An 18,185-nucleotide genomic window follows, 5' to 3' on the forward strand; every position below is an offset into this window, starting at 1 on the left:
CACAGAGATTGTCCAGTTTACTGGCTTTCTCTGAAAAATAATCAATGAATTTGTAAAGTGTAAACTGCTTGTAAGAGTTATCATTTTATAATTTCTATATAGCCACTGTTGTAATGCACATTGGATTTAGGCAAGTCTTTCTGTGTTATTATTGTATCATAAGCTCTTAACATTCTTGACATTCAATGAAACATGCAAAGCCATGATCTGTATTCTCTTTACAATCCGTACAATTCCCTTACTCCCTCTTGTTTTGGTGTGGCATACTTAACTCTCAGCAGGAGTTAGGAGCGATTTTGGTTGGAAGAGGATGTATAGAACCGGATGGGGCCCTCCTCGCTTTCTCTCTCCCCTTCATTTCTGTCGCCTTTACCGTGTTTACATTATAGACACACCCCTGACCTTCACCCAATCCCCCTCCCCTGGCCCTACCACACACACTACCACTACGACCACATGCAAGAGCTGTGTACACGCAACCGGGAATAAATAAATAACATCAAATCAATAATAGTGGGTGCAAAACAATCTGTATTGTAGTTTAAATTCATACTGAGGGAAAACCACAAAGAAATCGAGACTATTTATTCAGTGCCATGGTCTAGTGGAGTGATTTAGTCGTCTCCATTTCTAGCGTGCTCAGCCATCTCTCATGCATTGCAAATGTAGCCTATGGCACTATCGCCATGCAGCGGCATTGCTGCCTAGCCTACCACTGTACTGCAGAGTAGACACACCCCTCAAATACACACGCCTCACTGCACACATTTGCAAAGTGTCAAAGAGATTATAAAACAAAAAACATAAAATGCAAAATGGTAGAATTTACACAATTCAACATATTATTTCAACGGCACGGTATCGATGGCGAGGGTATTTTGGTATATTTAAAGTTCAAATATAGGCTCAAATGGCCGCAAAACAAAGGGACAGCACGGTGCCCACGGAAAATGCAGCCTAACGGCGCGATAACGATACGATTTCCCCTACGAGCCCAATAATTGAACCATCACAATGTAACAAGCACTGTAATCTCCGCACTGTCTCCATGAATCAGAGATCAGAGGGAAACAATGTTGCTTTAAACCTCACGCGGTCAAAGTTGTTTACCTCTTCGTTACCTCTGACGTCACGACACACCCCTGTTTGGGGGGAGAAGGGGGGAGGGGGGAGCGGCTCCACATGTTACGAGCACTAGACCTGACCAAGCAGAGCCAGGCTGGGCTGAAATGTCACCAACCACAACACGGGAGACACGCCGAGCCCACCTTTGATTGGTTATTGGAGGGGCTGGGGGGAAAATCCCTCTTTTCCCGTAGCGGTCCTGGGGGGGCGGGGCATAACAAAAAGTAATGGCCATCTATTTAGGTTCTGAAGAACGAGGGATATTTCTCGTCGGACTATCGTAGATGTATTAATTTTCTTTTCGTTCGTGCTTGCGTTTGTCCGGTAGTGATACCCCGTTGCGTTTTAACCGTTGTTTTCTGTTAGATTCCCGTCGCCCGTGGCCCGAAAACGGTTAATAAGGTGGCTGAACTTGATACCGCGTTTAGGGTTAACCAGCCAGCTAGCCACGCTAGCTACCAGCGCTGCGAGCCAACGTTTGGAAGGGCGTACGAGTTTGACGTTTTGTCTCAAGTCCCTCCACATTTCGGAGTTTTCTACAACGCAGTCATCTCTCTCCCCTTATCTTAAGCTATCTGCAACTCAATATGGAGGGGAAATACTTTGAAAGAGCCTGACGACGACGACAACGACGACCAAGGGATTAAGAGCAAGTCGGTCTTGATGGGGAAAAGTTGAGTTGAGGTACGAAACTCGCATGCACAGGAGGAATGCGAAAGTCGATTCTGTCTTATTATTTCTTATGCTCAAAACAGACAAACAACAAAAACCTGTTTAGTACAGTTACGTCTTATATCACCGTGTTTACTTGTTTTTACATAACTGTTAAATACTTAATAATTTTCACGAAGTGTGTGCTTTGCTGATGAAAATAGTTCAAAGTTATATAAACAGAGCAATTGCAGGTCAGGTACTAGGCTAAAGGCCCACTGAGTGACTTGCGACATGCCATTTTGCTTTTGTATTGAACAGGATTAACAACTTGGGGTAAACTGGTGAAGAAAGGTTTCAAGTCTTACCTATTGTACAAGGGCATGCAAAAACCTCAGGTGAGCCATTTTCTTCTGTTGCACTTAATTCATACCTAACGAGATGTCCTCGGTTATATCGCTCTTCTGCTGTCATTCAGAAGAAATGTAATTGTGATATTTTTCATTAATATATAAATAAAGCCTAGCATATCTGGCTCTGAATTTTTGCTTTCTGTATTGATACATATCTAGGCATATTGCTGTTTCGTGATTTAGCAGCAATATTGTTGGGATCGATGGAATTCAGTCGAGATTTCTCATGATTAATTTTATTGTTACAAGGAAAATGTGAAAAGGAAACTGGGAGGTAAGAGGGGCTATTCTCAGTATGATGAAGTAGGATTATAGGATCAATATGTTCAGGTGATAACATTTAAAGTTTCTGATTTGGAAATATCAGTGATTTTATATAAAATTTTAGTAAAGTTAAACAAACCTGCTACTGAACTATGACCTAAATCAATGTCTCTGCCAGAAGTACTGAGGCCCAACTTATTATAGAGTAGAATAGGAATTGGTGATCTTTATTGAGGCTAATTAGGATATTGTTTTTCATCCCAATGAGGCCACAATACAGTCCAGTCACAGATTGCAAATTTCCCCTCTGTTATATTAAGGCTATTACCTGTCTGATCACCTTTAATAACATAGTGCTATATAACCTCATACCTTTTTAATGTGTTTATAAGTCGTGATAAAATACTGATAAGTAGAAAATATAGTGATCTCTTGCAATCAACAAAGCAGAAGCCAACTGCTCAGTGCAGATTTCAGCTCTCTTGTCATGTAACGTACGGTTACGGTTTGCCTGTTCAAGACCATGTAATACGATTATCTGAACCAGGAAAGGGTTCCAAATCACTTTCACACACACAAACACACACAGGTTCCTCAACAAAGTTTTATTGCAGCCATTTTCCATGTTGTCTTTTTTTCTTTGTTTTTTTCTTACACCTAAAGGACTGACTTTACTGGTCAGAGAGAACTGAGCATTTGGATGATAGTGGTATCGTCAACAAATAAGAGTGTCTCTCTTCCTTATGTCCAAAATTCAAACAGCCTCCAGTCCCTTCCTCTTTACTGCTCATCACTTAAAGTAAATCTGAAGGGACCAAGAACAGCTAACCAGCTAAGTAATGGATATGGCCCTGGCTAGCTTTCCACTGAGCTTAGTGCTATATTTCTCACACCTATCCATTGCCATCAGGTAGGAAACGGCAGGGTTAGACGATCTGGGACTTGAACATAGCAGCTAAGATGTTGTTTTTGGACCAGCTGCTCTGAGGAAAAAAATGAATGGGGCTTCCCTTCCCATTTTAATTTCTTCCTTCAACAGCTTAGCTGACTTGAAATCAGCGGCCACGTATGTTCTAAACTTAAATGATGTGGAAACCTACAACAGAGCATAACATCAGTTAAGCCAGAACCAGAAACCTTGCCCAAATGAGGACTCTATATGCCTCCGCTTTCTCAACTCTGCTAATATCCAATGAGCTCAACAGTAGGAATGAGCATACACCTTCCATGTAGGACACAATATGGGCCTGGTTTCTTTCTTTATTGACTGAAACAATGGCAGGTTGTTTATGGAGCTGTGCAGCGGTGATGGTACAGTCCATTAGGTCTCCTATACAGTCAGGCACCCCTCCCCATCCCCCCTTTCGTGACTACAGTAATTGGTCGCTTCCTCTCACATGTAACCCTATAGAAAGAAAGAGGCCGCTGTACTTAACTGTATTAGCCACAGGCCCACTTGTATGTACTTCCGTGTGTGCATGCTATTTGGCACATGTGCGCAGTTTCTTTTGAGGTGGATGAAGTGTTAAGTTCCCCCTAATATCTTTAGGTCCACATTTACATCCTGTGGTTGATGGTCCCGTGGCCAAGCACATCACAGCTAAAATTTGTTGTATATGTATTGAGAGGAAGTCATCCAGAATGAGTTCTCCTTGGAGAACAAAATATGAGCCACTATTTGATGTATAGGGCAGTTGATGGCAGCTACTTTTGAACTTAGTTTGAACATAATGTTATAGGTGTATGAGTGGATAATAGCCTATATGAAATTTCAGTATGATTGTATATTCTTTTCAACATGCAAATGTTGAAAAGAAGATTTTTTTTAGGAATGGAAATGTCAGTCGTTTCTGACATTTTACATCCTTCGTTAGAGATATTTCCAAAGAGACACAGCGTTTTCTGTGGAAATTATGTAACTCTGACTTCGGCTAAGTGCATTTGCACCCACCGCACCCAAATGTCTGTTGTCTGTCCGGTCCTGTCCAGTCGGTTTTCTGTGCGTATGACTGCATGTGCACGAGAATACTCATTCTATGTCAAATTCTGCATAGACATAAACAGGACTTTGGTGTGTGTTTGAGTGTGTTTGAGTGGGCCTCTCCCTGCCTCGTCTCTTTCCCCTCTCCAGAGTCCAGCAAGGGGCCCAGCGTAAGGGGGCAGGCTGCCGTCGCTGCCTCTCTCTCCCCTTGCAGGCCAGCAGTGGGGCCTGGGCAGGGGAGGGAGTGGTGGAGCGACCATAGGGTTGGACACGGGACATGCCCCCCCCCCCCCCCCCCCCTCCACCCCAGTTTAGCCCATCCTGTGTGGGGCACAGGTCACCTTGTCATGTGCTATTACTGCTGCTGTAACATGCTCCCTGTGATCGTAGGAAAGAGCATGAGATAGACCCTTGGAGTGAGGGAGGGAGAGCGAGAGAGGGAAGCGAAGGGACAGGACTGGACTAGTCTGCTCAGCCAGTAATTTAGTTGCATTACAGACTCAGTTTGTCTGCTTTGTTGTTGTGAGGTCCAGATTCTCTCTTTTTGTCCATTGTTCTCTTTTCTCTTTCCATTCTCTCCATGTATTGTTTTTCTATGAGGGAATCACTGAATGTTAGGGAGGTTGGAATTAGTCGAACTTATTCTGTCATAACCCCCACCACCCCCTCCCCGTAAACGTTGCTTAATTCTCCCTCCCTCCCTCACCCCCTTTTCTCCCTGCTTTGTGGGCCTTGATGTGCTTCTATGTGTGAATCGCAAACCCAGTGTATTTCCATTGTAGCCCAGTTCTCTCCGCAACCCGGGTCATTCCAGGTCTGATTTGTTTTATGTCTCTTCTGTACTCGTAGTGACCCAACCAGAGGTATGCAGTAAAACACATCGCCTTGTGTTTTCTCCCCTCTCTCTCCAACTCTTTCTCTCTCGCTCGCTCTCTCGCTCTCTCTCTCTCTCTCACTCTCCCTTTTTTTTTTTATCTTTCTCTCACTCTGTCGCCCTCTTTTTTTCCCCTTTAAGAGAAAATTTTGGCAGCATGGAATGATTTCCGAGCCATTTGTGGGATTGCGTCATGTGATGCAGGAGATGGATGCTCATTGGACCGTCAGAGAGGGCCCTCTCTCTCACTCAGGCGTTCCATAGCAATCCCTCTCTTTTTTCCAGTGCTGTTATAGGTCTGGATGTGATTCCGACTCTGACTCTTGTGTGTTGGGATGTGGTCTGTAAGCTCATTGCTGACATTCTTGGGACGTGATGCCAGAGGTTTTTTTCCCCGCTTTCCCCTCTCTCTCCTGCGTGTCTGCGTGCAGTTAAAATGATCCCTCCCTGAAATGCTGTCTGGGTCCTCCTCTTTACCCACTTCTTTATCTCTTGTGCCATCCATAATCACCCTTTACTTAAATGCCCAGGTTCTAATGGCACCACTTAATCAGGTTTGTTGGATGGTGGGTGTGTTTTATACTCACTTGATATTGACATTCATGAAAGTCGATCTAACATCTGGGCTATGTTCCAAACCTTTTGCACAGCCCATGTCCCGTTTATGTCTTTCCCTGTAACAGGGTACCTGACAAGGAAAACCAATCGCCACTTTGCCATTTGGTAATCACATACTTAGACATCGGTGCAGTTGGAAATGAAAAGGCAAGTAGAAGAGGAGGAAAGGAGCCCCCGTATGAGTGGTATTGGAATGTTGCCATGGTCCGCCTTGGCACCCTTCCCTGTAAGAAGCTCTCACAACAATTCAAGCTCGCTGCAGATAACGGCAACAGGAACACACAGATTCATTCTTACTGTATTCTGAGGAATAGCCTACACTCCTAGATCGTGTAACATCATCAACATGAAGTGCTAATATTTCTCATTGCACAACTCTCTACTCCCTGTTCCACAGATTCACACCATCTGTGGTGTTGACTTAATTCGCATTGATTGGCATCTAATGTCAACTAATTAGAAGGTGCAAATTAGAGGTATTCATTTGGGACATGGAGGTGCAGATGGTGCAGACAATTTACACAGATTAACGTGACACCACTTATGAGATATGAAGAGGACATGACGCATCTATGGTGGGATATTCCTTTAACTCCACCAGAGTTAAATTCCTACCAGGTGTTGCTAAACAATTAATCATGCAAGTTTTTACATACTGTAATGTAAACTACAGTAGTAATTCTCAGGCTACAGAATTAAGGGTATTCTGCAATATGACAAGTTCAGTGATTTCTCAATTATGTTGAGAAAGCCACACCGACACTGGACTGGTTGTCCTAAGACAAATTAAGAAACTATCACCTGTTTCAGTGATGCGGCTTCACCAGAAAGTGCTGTGTCTTTAAATCTGACCTGGGACTAGTTCTAATGTCAAGCGCTGGATTATGAGACACGTGCATGTCATTTCAGCCATTTGAATGAATAAATCAGTGCAGGAAAGGATGAGTCACAGAACCATTGCATGCTAAGTAGCACTTGTTCTCCGTCTGCTAGTTAGTTGGCCCTGAAGGGTAAAAAGGGAAACTCCCTAGTCTCTCCTCCAAATACAGCAAAAAAAAAAATCAGGATAATGTCTTTATTTTGCAGCTTTCACCACCCACTTAAAATGACAAGCTAGAGTCAGTTTTGTGGTGCAGCACATAATTATAGCAGGCCTCATCTCTTGCTCATCCTAGACCACGTCCGCTGTATCACTCAGATTGCCGAACTCCAGTCCTCCAATCTGTTCTGTTTCTTCTCTTTATGGCTTCTGATTACTTACTTTGCGGCCGCCATTTCACACGCAAGGAACATTTACTCCCACAGCGAAATGTGCAGCCACTAGAAAACAGTTGCAGCGTTCCCTAAAGTGATCAATTTTTCTGTCATACATGTTTCATCTATACAGAATTGCCATCAGTGTCATTAGGTTGATGGATTTTGATCCACTTCCCCTTTGGGTCAGCCAATCAGACCCCTGTATCCGAAATTGAATCACTTTCTTAACCTTTGGCCTGATGACTCATGGAGTGAGCAAGGGGTGTGGCTGTTGTCACGTGGCACTAGAGCCTTTGTGCCCCCGACCCCCACCCCATCCCCTGCCCTGAACCAATGAGTTTCCTGCTCAGACAATGACCGGATTGGCCAGGCTGTGGAAAAAAAAAGTGGCCTGCATCGTACTCCATCAAAATCACATACATCAAGACACACACTCCTGTCACATGCATCACACCAATGTTGCATAACACACACATACACAAACAATACACATCACCCAACACTAGCTATTTGCTTTCTTGCTTTTTAAAGGTAAAGCAGGACCAACAGAAATGAATAGTACTTTAGGTGTCTTTACTTTTCATTTTTGATTCCAACATAAATACCAGCTTGCTATTTCCCCTGATACAACTCAAGATCAGCAACTGTCAGAGATGAGTCGTTTCTTTATTTAGCCCGTAATTGAACTGGCTCATGGCTGTGTATTTTTAGCCAGTCGTTTAAATAACAAAAACGGGCTGTTTGTGTTGATGGCTCCTCTCTGGGCCTCGTCTGTTGGTCCTGTGCGCCCGCTCCTCATGCTGGTTCCCCCTCCAGCTCTCGTATCCGCAGCAGCCAGTGGGACACACTGGGGCTTTGTGGCACAGAATGTCACTGTGACAGAGGGTCACTACTCCCTCCCTCACTTGCTCTATCTATCTATATATCTCTATCTGTTTTTCTCCATCTCTCCAGTGGCCCCCCTACCCCACCCCTCCCTGGCCTGCTTCTGGCGTGCATCCCTCTCTCTCCTCCTACACTACTCTCGCTGCTCTCTCCCGTGGGCTGGCGCTTCCTCTCTGGCTGCTAACGCCGTGAGGCCATTCAGAGGGCAGTAGTGGAGGGCTCAACTGAATTATCTGTGTAGTGATGTGTAATTGAAACATTAACAGCCTGAAAACATGCTTGCCACGTGACTTACTCACTAGCATGGTGGTAAGAAGCTTTTAAATGCTTCTTAACTTGCATACCAATTTCAAAATTGGTGTTTTTGTTACTGCACAGTTTTTATTTATTTTGTTATAAATGTGCTGCATAAAATGTGTATAGAGCTTGATACATTTTTGGTACTCAAAGGTACAGTATAATGCTAAACTTTGACTCTGGTTAAGCTAAGCACAAAGCTATGAAATCACAGATGTACACTGTTACCACTTATCGCAGATTTAATAGATGTTGCTGGCAAGGCAATGAAAGAGATCCAAAGCATTTTACATGAACCAATGTAGCTGCTTTATAGATTTGGAAGGAGAAACTGTTCACGTTTAAGTGGTTTGTCGTCTTCAGTTGGTGTCCATTTAAGCTTCCTCCTGCTCATACTGGTCACATGCAGTGGAGATCAACTACCTTTATTACCCTGAGCAGCTCTCCACTTCAAATGGAAAATGTGCAACATGCAGTGTCACTGACTCACTTAATGTGATAGTCCATGTTTTGTCCTCTGCCCTTTTTTTCCTTATAGCTTCTTGGCCTAAATATAAGCCACGATCCACAGCCACAGTTAGTGTGTCAGTTCCCGTTCATGCTCATTTAACATCCGAGAGTGCAGTCACGACACACATCACCTCCTCCAACAGCCCATTGCCTTGGACTTAATGCAAAGCTTGGACTTAATTATTCTGTTTGTTTGTTTCTACCTTGACCTAAAATCTTTTGGTTTAATAGGAGTGGAAAAATTGTATTGTCACGTGGATGCGTCATAATAATTATCTTTAATAATAATCTTTTTATATAGCACTTTTCAAAACAGCTACATAGCGCTCTACAAAGGATGAAAACATAAAACTAACAGCAAAAGCAATAAAAACAATAAATATAAGAGTCATAAAAGGGAGGACAACAACAATGAATTAAGAGTCATTACATAAAAGCAAGTCTATAAAAGAAGTGATTTTAGTTTAAAAAAAAAGATTTTAAAAGATGATACAGCCAGCCTTCCTCTGGCAGGTCTTTCCAGAGTCTAGGAGCCCTGATGGCGAACGCCCACTTTCTGATCTACATTTTTGAACAGCCAGTAGGAATCTGCCCGAGGACCTCAGGCTATGATCTGGCTCATATAGGGTTAAAAGGTCTGTGATATAGCCTGCTGCCAGACCCATGCATGCCTCAAATGTAATCAGTAAAATCTTAAAATCACCAGGTAACCAAAAAGTCGAAAAGATGTTAAAATCAGTGTGATATGGTATTTTCTTTTTGTTCCGGTCTGAATCCTAGCTGCTGCATTTGTACAATTTGGACACTTGACTGAAGCAGGAATACAGAGAGTTACAGTAGTCTAAGCAAGAAGAGATAAAAGCAGGGCTGACTTTCTCTAGATCACTAAATGATACAACTGTTTATTTTTAGAGATATTCTTCATATGAAAGAAACAACATTGCACAACTCTCTTAACCTGCTCGTGAAGGCTCAAATTACAATAAAAAATTAACACCCATTTCTACCTGCTGGCTTTGCATTGGCAGACATCAATTTAATGGAGTTAGGTGGACCAGAAAGGACTATTTCTAATTTGGTTCCATTAAGGTGTAGAAACGTCTGTGATATCTAGCACTTACTATCTTAGAGGCAAAGTTGCCACACTGTCGTTAGATTTTACAGGCAGATATAACTGTGTGTTGTCAGCATAAATGGAGCATCGTGCAGGACATGGAAGTCATGCATTGCTAATCATGTATCAGCTGATCGCTTTGCACACCAATCACAATCCATTCTCATAACAAATACTAATGAATAATAAATGTCCTTCTACACTTATTCTTGCTACACCAACTGCTGCACCCCATCCGCTGCTTGGTAAAGCTTTACCTCCACCTTGCTAGCTTCCACTTGCTATACTTAATTCAGTTGAGCCTATGTTGGCTCTTAAAGTGACAACACAGCACAGTGTTTCTGTTCTGGCTCTACTCTGTGTCACCCATGGAGGGGATTTGCATTGTGCCCCTGCTATACCTTCAGCATGCTTGCTGGGTAAGCAGGGAGCAGCTTAGTGCAGAGCCATAAAGGCCAAACATAACTATTTGTTGCTATAAATGGTTTAATCTTGTGACTAGAGTGTTCTGAATGAACAGTGAAAATGTATGTTTGCCGATGTCCAAGTGGAAGCATGTAAATACAGAAAAGGATGGAGCCCATCCTGCAATCTAAAGAAATAAAATGACAGTTGATGACATGATTAAGCACACACTTATTGCTATTCAAGACCTTTAGCCTAACATAAAAGTAATATTATAAACAAGTATTTGTTCTTACATGGATAAAGGTTAGGTAAATGGAAAAAGTCTCACTAGCAAAGTTTGCAACTAAAGAAATCAAATGACAGTTGATGGCAATTCCTACTTTAGCACACAATTATTGCTATTCAATCCACTAGATGATACTTTCTGAATGTTTATTTAGCCACAAACTACCTTTTGCTGTCACTTTCCTTGCAACTTCAGCTCATTCTCTGCAGACTCTCTGTGTTCCTCTAGTTTGACCCTCCACTCAGAAAAAGACAGCGTGCCATTCAGGCGCTTCAGTTCTGCACCCATAATAGATGCGTGTATTTTCACCACCACGGACGGCATGCGGCCTCATTTACACGTGGAATAGAAGTGGCTAAAAACAACTCCGCTTGTACGATTTGACATTTCATCAAATTGTGAAATCCCATAGGAGCAGCGGTTGCAGCAGCAGAAACACTGCAGTAACAGATAGGTCCCTATTTGAGGGTGAGATTTGCAATCTTACATCCTCTACTTTTTTGGTAAAGAATATTTAAAAATCTTCACACTTTTCAGAAGAGGCTTCAATGCAGTGATTAGAAGAGTGGCTAACAACGGAATCAGTAATATTAAAGAGCACCCTCGAGTTATGGTGGTTCTTCGAAATCAAGTTAGAGAAATAAGTCGATATTTAAGGACTGATATTAAGTCCTTTGTAATATTGTTGGACACTTGCAGTTTATCAGCCTTCCATTTGCGTTCGGCTTTTCTACATTCTCTCTTGACAGCCCGAGCGTTAGCATTTAGCAGGGCTGGGGTATTTTTCAAAATGTTCTGTTCTTCAAGAGCGTCAAGAATACGTGAGCAGGCAATATTAAATTGATCAACAAGCTCCTCTATGCTGAGCAGAGGCTTTAGAGTAGTGTTGGAAGTTGTCAAACACACCCCTGAGAATTTGCTGGTAGTAATATTTAAAGATGCGGGAGCGGACAGGAGCACAGAGGTTGGGACAGGGTTAAGGCAACAGGACATTAAAAACAATAGCCTTGTTGTCAGATATACGTATTTCTCCAGTACAACATTAGTTCATCGAAAAGCCAGTACTAGGTCAAGTAGTATGAGAATATGCTACTAGGTTCTCCTAACATAACACACAAGTTAAAAGGCTTGATAAGATTAATAAAATCAGATGAAAGACAACTGGACAGGCCACAGACATGAATATTAAAATCCCCAAGAAGTCAAATATTATCATATTTTGGTATATTCAAGGCCAGTAGTTCTGAATGAATTTGGAGGTCCGTAGGACACACAGCAGAAGGGTCTTAGCATTAATTAAGCAGTTAAGTGACTTGTAACTGGAGAAATTATCAAAGGAAACAGGTGAACATTTAAAATTAGGAGGGGGAGTGGCTAGGGAGTGGCTTCAATCAGTGGGGCAGTAAACCTCACTCAGCTAGATTTCAGTAATCATGAAAAAGTCTATTGAACTGGAGGTGAAGTCACTGTGGCAGATGAAGGATTTATTTGATAGAGACCTTGTGTTCAATAATCCAAAGGTTACAGAACTATTAGGGGTAGCAGTTGGACATGTTGGTAAACAAGGAATATGAATGAGATTATTTCTATTGACACTGGGTGATCTAGACAGAAATGTGGCCCCTACAGTTGTACAGTAGTAGATGGGAGTATCAAGCTGAGATGCGCTATAATTCCTAGCACATTATGACACTAATTGTGTCATAATTTGCAGTCAAATGGCACACTTTTCATTTGGCTCTTCTTAATAATATTTTCCTTTTTTTTGGAGTGAATAGCCTACATCTTATTCAGAGCTACAGTCCATGGTGTACATATTGTCCAAAATATATTGTCAAATTTGTAGCCACGGTGTTAAAGTGACAATGCATTTGGTGGCAATGAGTAAAGTCCCTCCTGCTGCATTACAGCAATCAACATACATCCCATTGTTTTCTAAGTGGTAAGAATAGTGTAGGTTCTGGTAAAAGCTGCAAGCAGGCTAGTGTTGATTGCTTTTTATCAGATGTTGCAATAATGCATAGTAACTTACGTTAAAAGTCAGATGTAATCGAGATCCCCACTCGGTTGACCATCATGGAGCAGGAGTCAACCCTGTAAGCTAAAGCAAACCACAGTATTGTTACTGTTTTATCCTCAGGCTTCATGCTGCCAATGTAACACATTGAGCAGTGCCTGTGTGAATAATATTCTGCATTATTACCGCAACAACAGATTTGATTGATGCTGCTGAAAGCCTTATACACAATGTTTGCATATCAATCCAGAGAGAGTAGTGCAATGGCAGCCCAAAGCCCACAACCTCTTCCCTAGAATTGCGTGCCAGGGACTGGAATGAGTACAGATCTGGTCTAATAACCTGATGCATTATTTAGAGCCCTCTCTATACTGTTATGCATTTAGTGTAATGGCCTGTCAGGGCTGAATGGAATCACAGAGGATTGGCTTTTCCTGATCAGTTGATGACATAATAATGCAAACGGTATTTTCCCCATTTGTTCACAGTCAGTGAAGGGAGTGAATGCCTACTGGGACTTGTTAGTCTAGATGCAGAAAGACAGATATTTTATGCTGTATGTCCGGCTACTCCAGTTATGTTGTTGGTCAATATTGCATAACATTACATTGATTGCATTTAGCATTATGTAGCCTAGCTAGTATGTTACACCTACCTGAAATGTTTCATATTTTTGACCCAGTTGTAGACTGCTAGTTCACTGTTGGATAATGGTGGTTCTCTGTACGTTGAAAATGCATCATCTCTCAAAACCTCAGCAGGAGTCCGGAAGGCCTCCTTTCAACACTGTACATGAGATTGACTGGAAACCGATGTTTGTTGTCTTAAGCAGAAGCTGCTTTCCCATGAAATCTGTTTTATTAAAGAACCATGACCCTAAGAAGCTGCAACCTGGGGGTGGAGACAGGAAACTTGGTAAACCCCGACTGAACAAAACTGTATTTCCATTCAGTCATCCTGTTTGCATCGGGAATGTCCTGTTTTGGAGTCTGTCCAGCTTTATATTGGTGCTTTCATACAATCTCCAAATAGCCTCACAATCCGGCAGGCTAATTTACACAATTTTCTTTAGTAGGAGGTTACATGGATTGCTTGAAATATTAAACCTGTGTCCATTCAAATTACATAGTCAATAGCCTGCTGGCCTTATCTTAATGTGGCCATAGATAAACCCTATCTTAATGTTGTCATACAGCCATGGGGCTTAGTTAATGTGTTGATGTGTTTTCTCAGAATTTAACTCATTGATGACTGATTTATGGGCTTTTATTCCATAGTTACTCAAGGTTGTTCAGTAGTGGTCTGCCCTAAACTGGTCACCATCGTCCCATTTAGTGTGTTGTGTCTCTATAGACCTTTGACTCTGTCTGTGTACTTTACCTCTGCACTCACAGAAAGGAGAGGGATGTGTGAAGGGGTTGGTGAGAAAAAGAAAGGTGAGCTTTGGTTTGCATGAACAGAGGTTGAAAGTCACAAGATACAGTATGTGCACTCAGACAATCTGGGAAGACGAGACCTCAGGACACACCCTTGCCTATTCTGTCACAAGTTGGTCACCATGACAAAACATAGCTGGTGGATTACACAAACTTACAGGCCTCTCAGTGCAGAGCGCCAGCCATAGTTAATGTCATAATGAGTGCAATTAAAATGTTGGATTTGTGAGGTTCATGCTACTGTGTTGATTCAAACCACCACATCTTTGTTGTGGCAGTCATTCTTTCCTTCTGTATAAAGTGCAAAGTTACAGCACTGCCTTGAGGTGACTCTAAATCAATTGGCCAGAGCAGATTGCTTCAGGAGCTCATTGATGTGGCCAAACAATCTGAAGTGTTTTCCCATCAACATTTTAGTTTCTCTGGTCTGTTTATCAAACTTCTGCTCAAACCATCTGCTGCATTCCCCCCACAAATATTTGCTGCTCTGATTCCAGTTATGTGGTAGACGAAACGTTTCTCTGTGCAAAACAAAGTAGTAGTTGTATCAGATGTTCCTTGTAGAAGCATGTTGTGCACCGATACACTTAGATGTTGACGTTGACACTTGGGCTAATGCTGGCCAGGATGCCTGCAGCAGTAAGGCAATGACTCGGTCCACTGTTTCATTTCTTCATTTGACCTTTTATTTTAACAGCGAATACATGTCCTGTTTACAGACATCACCAAGAACAAAATTCAGTTTAAAGGCATAAAGGGCATATTCATAAAATATGTAGACGGTGTCAGACAATAGTACTAACTAGCAAGACAATAGTAATAACACATACAGAAATATCAGACTTCTGGCAAGACTGGCAGTCTTTCATTAGAAGTGAATGATGAAGTGGTCTGTCAAAACATTTTAAATTATTCAGCTGGGCCCTTACCTCACTGGCTGTTGATTTGTGAGTTTGTTGAGATTATTATCGGTTTACTCACCCTCCTCTCTCTGCCCTCCATCTCCTCCCATCATTTGCTTCCCTTTCACTCTGCAGTGGAAGCAAAGAAAAGAATGAGAAAGGAGCTTTGTGAAAAGAAGGACAGTGATTGTTTGTTTATGAGGATGCTAGCCTTGCGGTGACATGCCTTTTTTCTCCCCCTCACGAGGCTGTTAAGTGAAATAGATACTCAGTGCACTATGTAATCAAATGTAACCCAGATCCACCATTTTGGCGTGGAACAAGGGTTTTTCCACTTGATTCATATGGCTCCAGTTCCTAGCCTCAGGACAAAAAACACTGGAACTGAGTTCACCTCTAGAGGGTAGATTGGGGACTTGAATCCATGCTGGAGGAGTGGACAATATGATGCAAAATTTGCCACATCTCACTTTGTATTGGGGTTTCAGAGGAACCTGTGTAAGATAAAAACAAAGTTGAAATAAAGACCATCTGTTCATGTTCTTAAAAGGATACTTTGAAATTTTAAATTTACTGTTATCGATGATTTTTTCTGATGTGACAAGTGTCTAATGAAGTGCAAGAGTAAAGCAGATCAAAATTCAAAAGGTTATAATATTCCTTTCTGAAATAGACTTCACATGTTCTGAGTTGGCAACCTAATGCTTATGTTTTTTTGTACTGATTGGCAGCAAAGTTCTAGACTAAATGAACAGTTTGTATAACCAGGACTCAGTTTCATCCGTGTCTTTTTTCTCTTTCTTGCTCCTGTTTTTCCCCCCTTCTATCTCTGTCTAGTGATGGAGTCCACGGCTGTGAGTACCTCCACTCTGGCCCCTGATGAGTTTGACAGGAACGCACCGCGGATCTGTGGCGTGTGTGGTGACAAAGCCACTGGCTTCCACTTCAATGCCATGACCTGCGAGGGCTGCAAGGGATTTTTCAGGTACACAAACGCATGGATGTGCAAGCTCACAAATATACTGTAATACAGACATGAGTTGGCACATCTAAATGCACACACTTGTACACTGTCCCTGTGTAGTCAACACAATAGCACGCATCACCCTCGCAAAAAGCTGAAAATATAAACATCGACTGAGATACTCAAACACATGTACATTAGCACACACACATGGGCCTGAACTGGCATACATAATGACCGCCCACCCACTCACTCACACACACCAAATGTAATTGCCGCCCACAGTTATATAAGAGCACATACAAAGCCACTGGCAACATTCATGTTCACATTCAGGCATAATGTACAGCAACACATAGAGAATACAAATGATCTTGAGCCTATAGAAATAGTTAAAGCGTTAGCCATTTCAGCTAAAGACATAACTAGAGTAACGCAGTGATTGTGTGTGTGTGTGTGTGTGTCCATCTGCTTGCATCTGTTCCTCTTGGCAGCGTTGATGTTTAAAGGGAGAGGATGAAAAAGACGGATGTTTAATAATCTCCTTCCTCATCTCTCAGCTGGCCTTGGCTTGAACTTTGCTCTCACTCAACCGTGTGTGTGTGTGTGTGTGTGTGTGTGTGCATGTTGCCTGTGTATAGATGTACGTATGTATGTGTGCATCTCTGAGTAAATTATTATGCTTTGCATCGCCTTTTGGCAGAACTCATCTTTTACCCTGAACTCCTTGGCACTCGTCCATGTTTGTGCTTTTTGACTAAGCTCCAGAGTTGAAGGGCAGAAATGTTTATCTAGTTCCACCGTGATTACATATTTGTGCACTACAGCGTCAATGGTGCCACATTCTTACACCTGTTAAACTCAAGATGCTACGCACAGACCGAAGTGCTCTATTGTCAACGCTCTGTTGCCAACTTATTCATGTCTGTGTTCAGTCACGCCTAGAGCCTTAATAACTCTCTCCTTCCCCAAACACCCTCCTCCCACACACACACACACACTTACACACTTCCCCCTTATTTTCCCCCTGTCCCGTCCTTTCTGCAGGTGCAGGTGCAGCATGGAACCTAAGGCCAGCTCATCTTTTCCTTGCATCCATCAACATTTCTTGTTAAACACACTGTTAGGTTCTACTTATGTGCTTATAAAATTAAATATATCAAGATAAAATGAATACAGTTTTTTGGGGGGGGGGTTTTGTTACCCCTGCAGGCGCAGTATGAAGCGCAAGGCCAGCTTCACCTGCCCCTTCAACGGCAGTTGCACCATCACCAAGGACAACAGGCGCCACTGCCAGGCATGCCGGCTCAAACGCTGCGTGGACATCGGCATGATGAAAGAGTGTAAGTGTGGCAGATAACCTGTATGCCCTCCTGTCCCCAGCAGTACCTACACACTGTCAATTATACATTCAAACAGTGGCTGTTGTAGGTAATCTTGCAGGTCTGTCCCAGTTTTGTCCCTTGTGCGCCTAGTGCAGGATATAACAATAAAACTGTAAAACTGTTTGGCTAGGAAAAGTTATGGAATTTGAAAATTTGTTTTCCTGTCATGGAAATATTTTAGAAAGTTGTAAAATATCATTAACATTTGGAAAAGTCATGAAATTTTAAATAATGATAGTAAGTTCATCATTTTTGTATACATGAAAATAAAGATTACAGAAGTAATTTGGAAAAATACAGTAAAAGAGAATAGGCTAAAGTGCAACTGGTCAGACTGTGGCATGGCTGCTCTGAGACTTTGTCACCCAACCTCTCGCTTTCCTCGCCACACAAAGGCTACGTCAACATCTTGTTGCTAGCTAACCAGCAAGTGGGTTCAAGATTAAGTGACCAAGACAAATTACTAATGTTAGAAGTAAGCAGACAATGTTACCCTATGCAAAATGTTTTCATGTAATTCAAAACCTTGACCTGTAAAGCAAAACGTGATCAGTGTTTGGCATGGTAGGGAAAAAACTACACAAGGCACTTTTGTTCACATTTTATTTTTATTTTTTAGTTCTTGCAGTTCTTAAATGTATTGATACATTTAAAACTTTAAAAGTATTTAATACTTTAAAAGTATTAAGTACATTTACGGGTTGCATTTAAAGGAAGATGTCATTCTTCAAGCTCTAGTCCACAGTAAAAAAAAAAATTTACTGTCATAGTATTTGTAAAGGTTGCTTTATACATTAC

The 18,185-nt window shown here is 42.0% G+C and overlaps 1 protein-coding gene across 1 annotated transcript in view; it reads left to right on the forward strand.

Moving 5' to 3' along the window:
• The first annotated feature begins 1,377 nt into the window (after positions 1 to 1,377).
• LOC139651983 (vitamin D3 receptor B) overlaps positions 1,378 to 18,185 on the forward strand; it is a 30,703-nt gene continuing 13,895 nt past the window's right edge. Inside the window, exons 1-4 of the mRNA XM_071528896.1 lie at positions 1,378 to 1,809; positions 2,098 to 2,174; positions 15,876 to 16,023; positions 17,215 to 17,345. Coding sequence (XP_071384997.1) covers positions 15,878 to 16,023; positions 17,215 to 17,345 — 277 coding nt within the window. The 5' untranslated portion in view covers positions 1,378 to 1,809; positions 2,098 to 2,174; positions 15,876 to 15,877. The remainder of the gene's footprint in view (positions 1,810 to 2,097; positions 2,175 to 15,875; positions 16,024 to 17,214; positions 17,346 to 18,185) is intronic.

Source organism: Centroberyx affinis, unplaced genomic scaffold, assembly GCF_046629955.1.
Source record: "Centroberyx affinis isolate AG114_WGS23_722 - 3 ecotype Tasmania unplaced genomic scaffold, CSIRO-AGI_Caff_v1 ptg001738l_1, whole genome shotgun sequence".
Classification (NCBI taxonomy): domain Eukaryota; kingdom Metazoa; phylum Chordata; class Actinopteri; order Beryciformes; family Berycidae; genus Centroberyx; species Centroberyx affinis.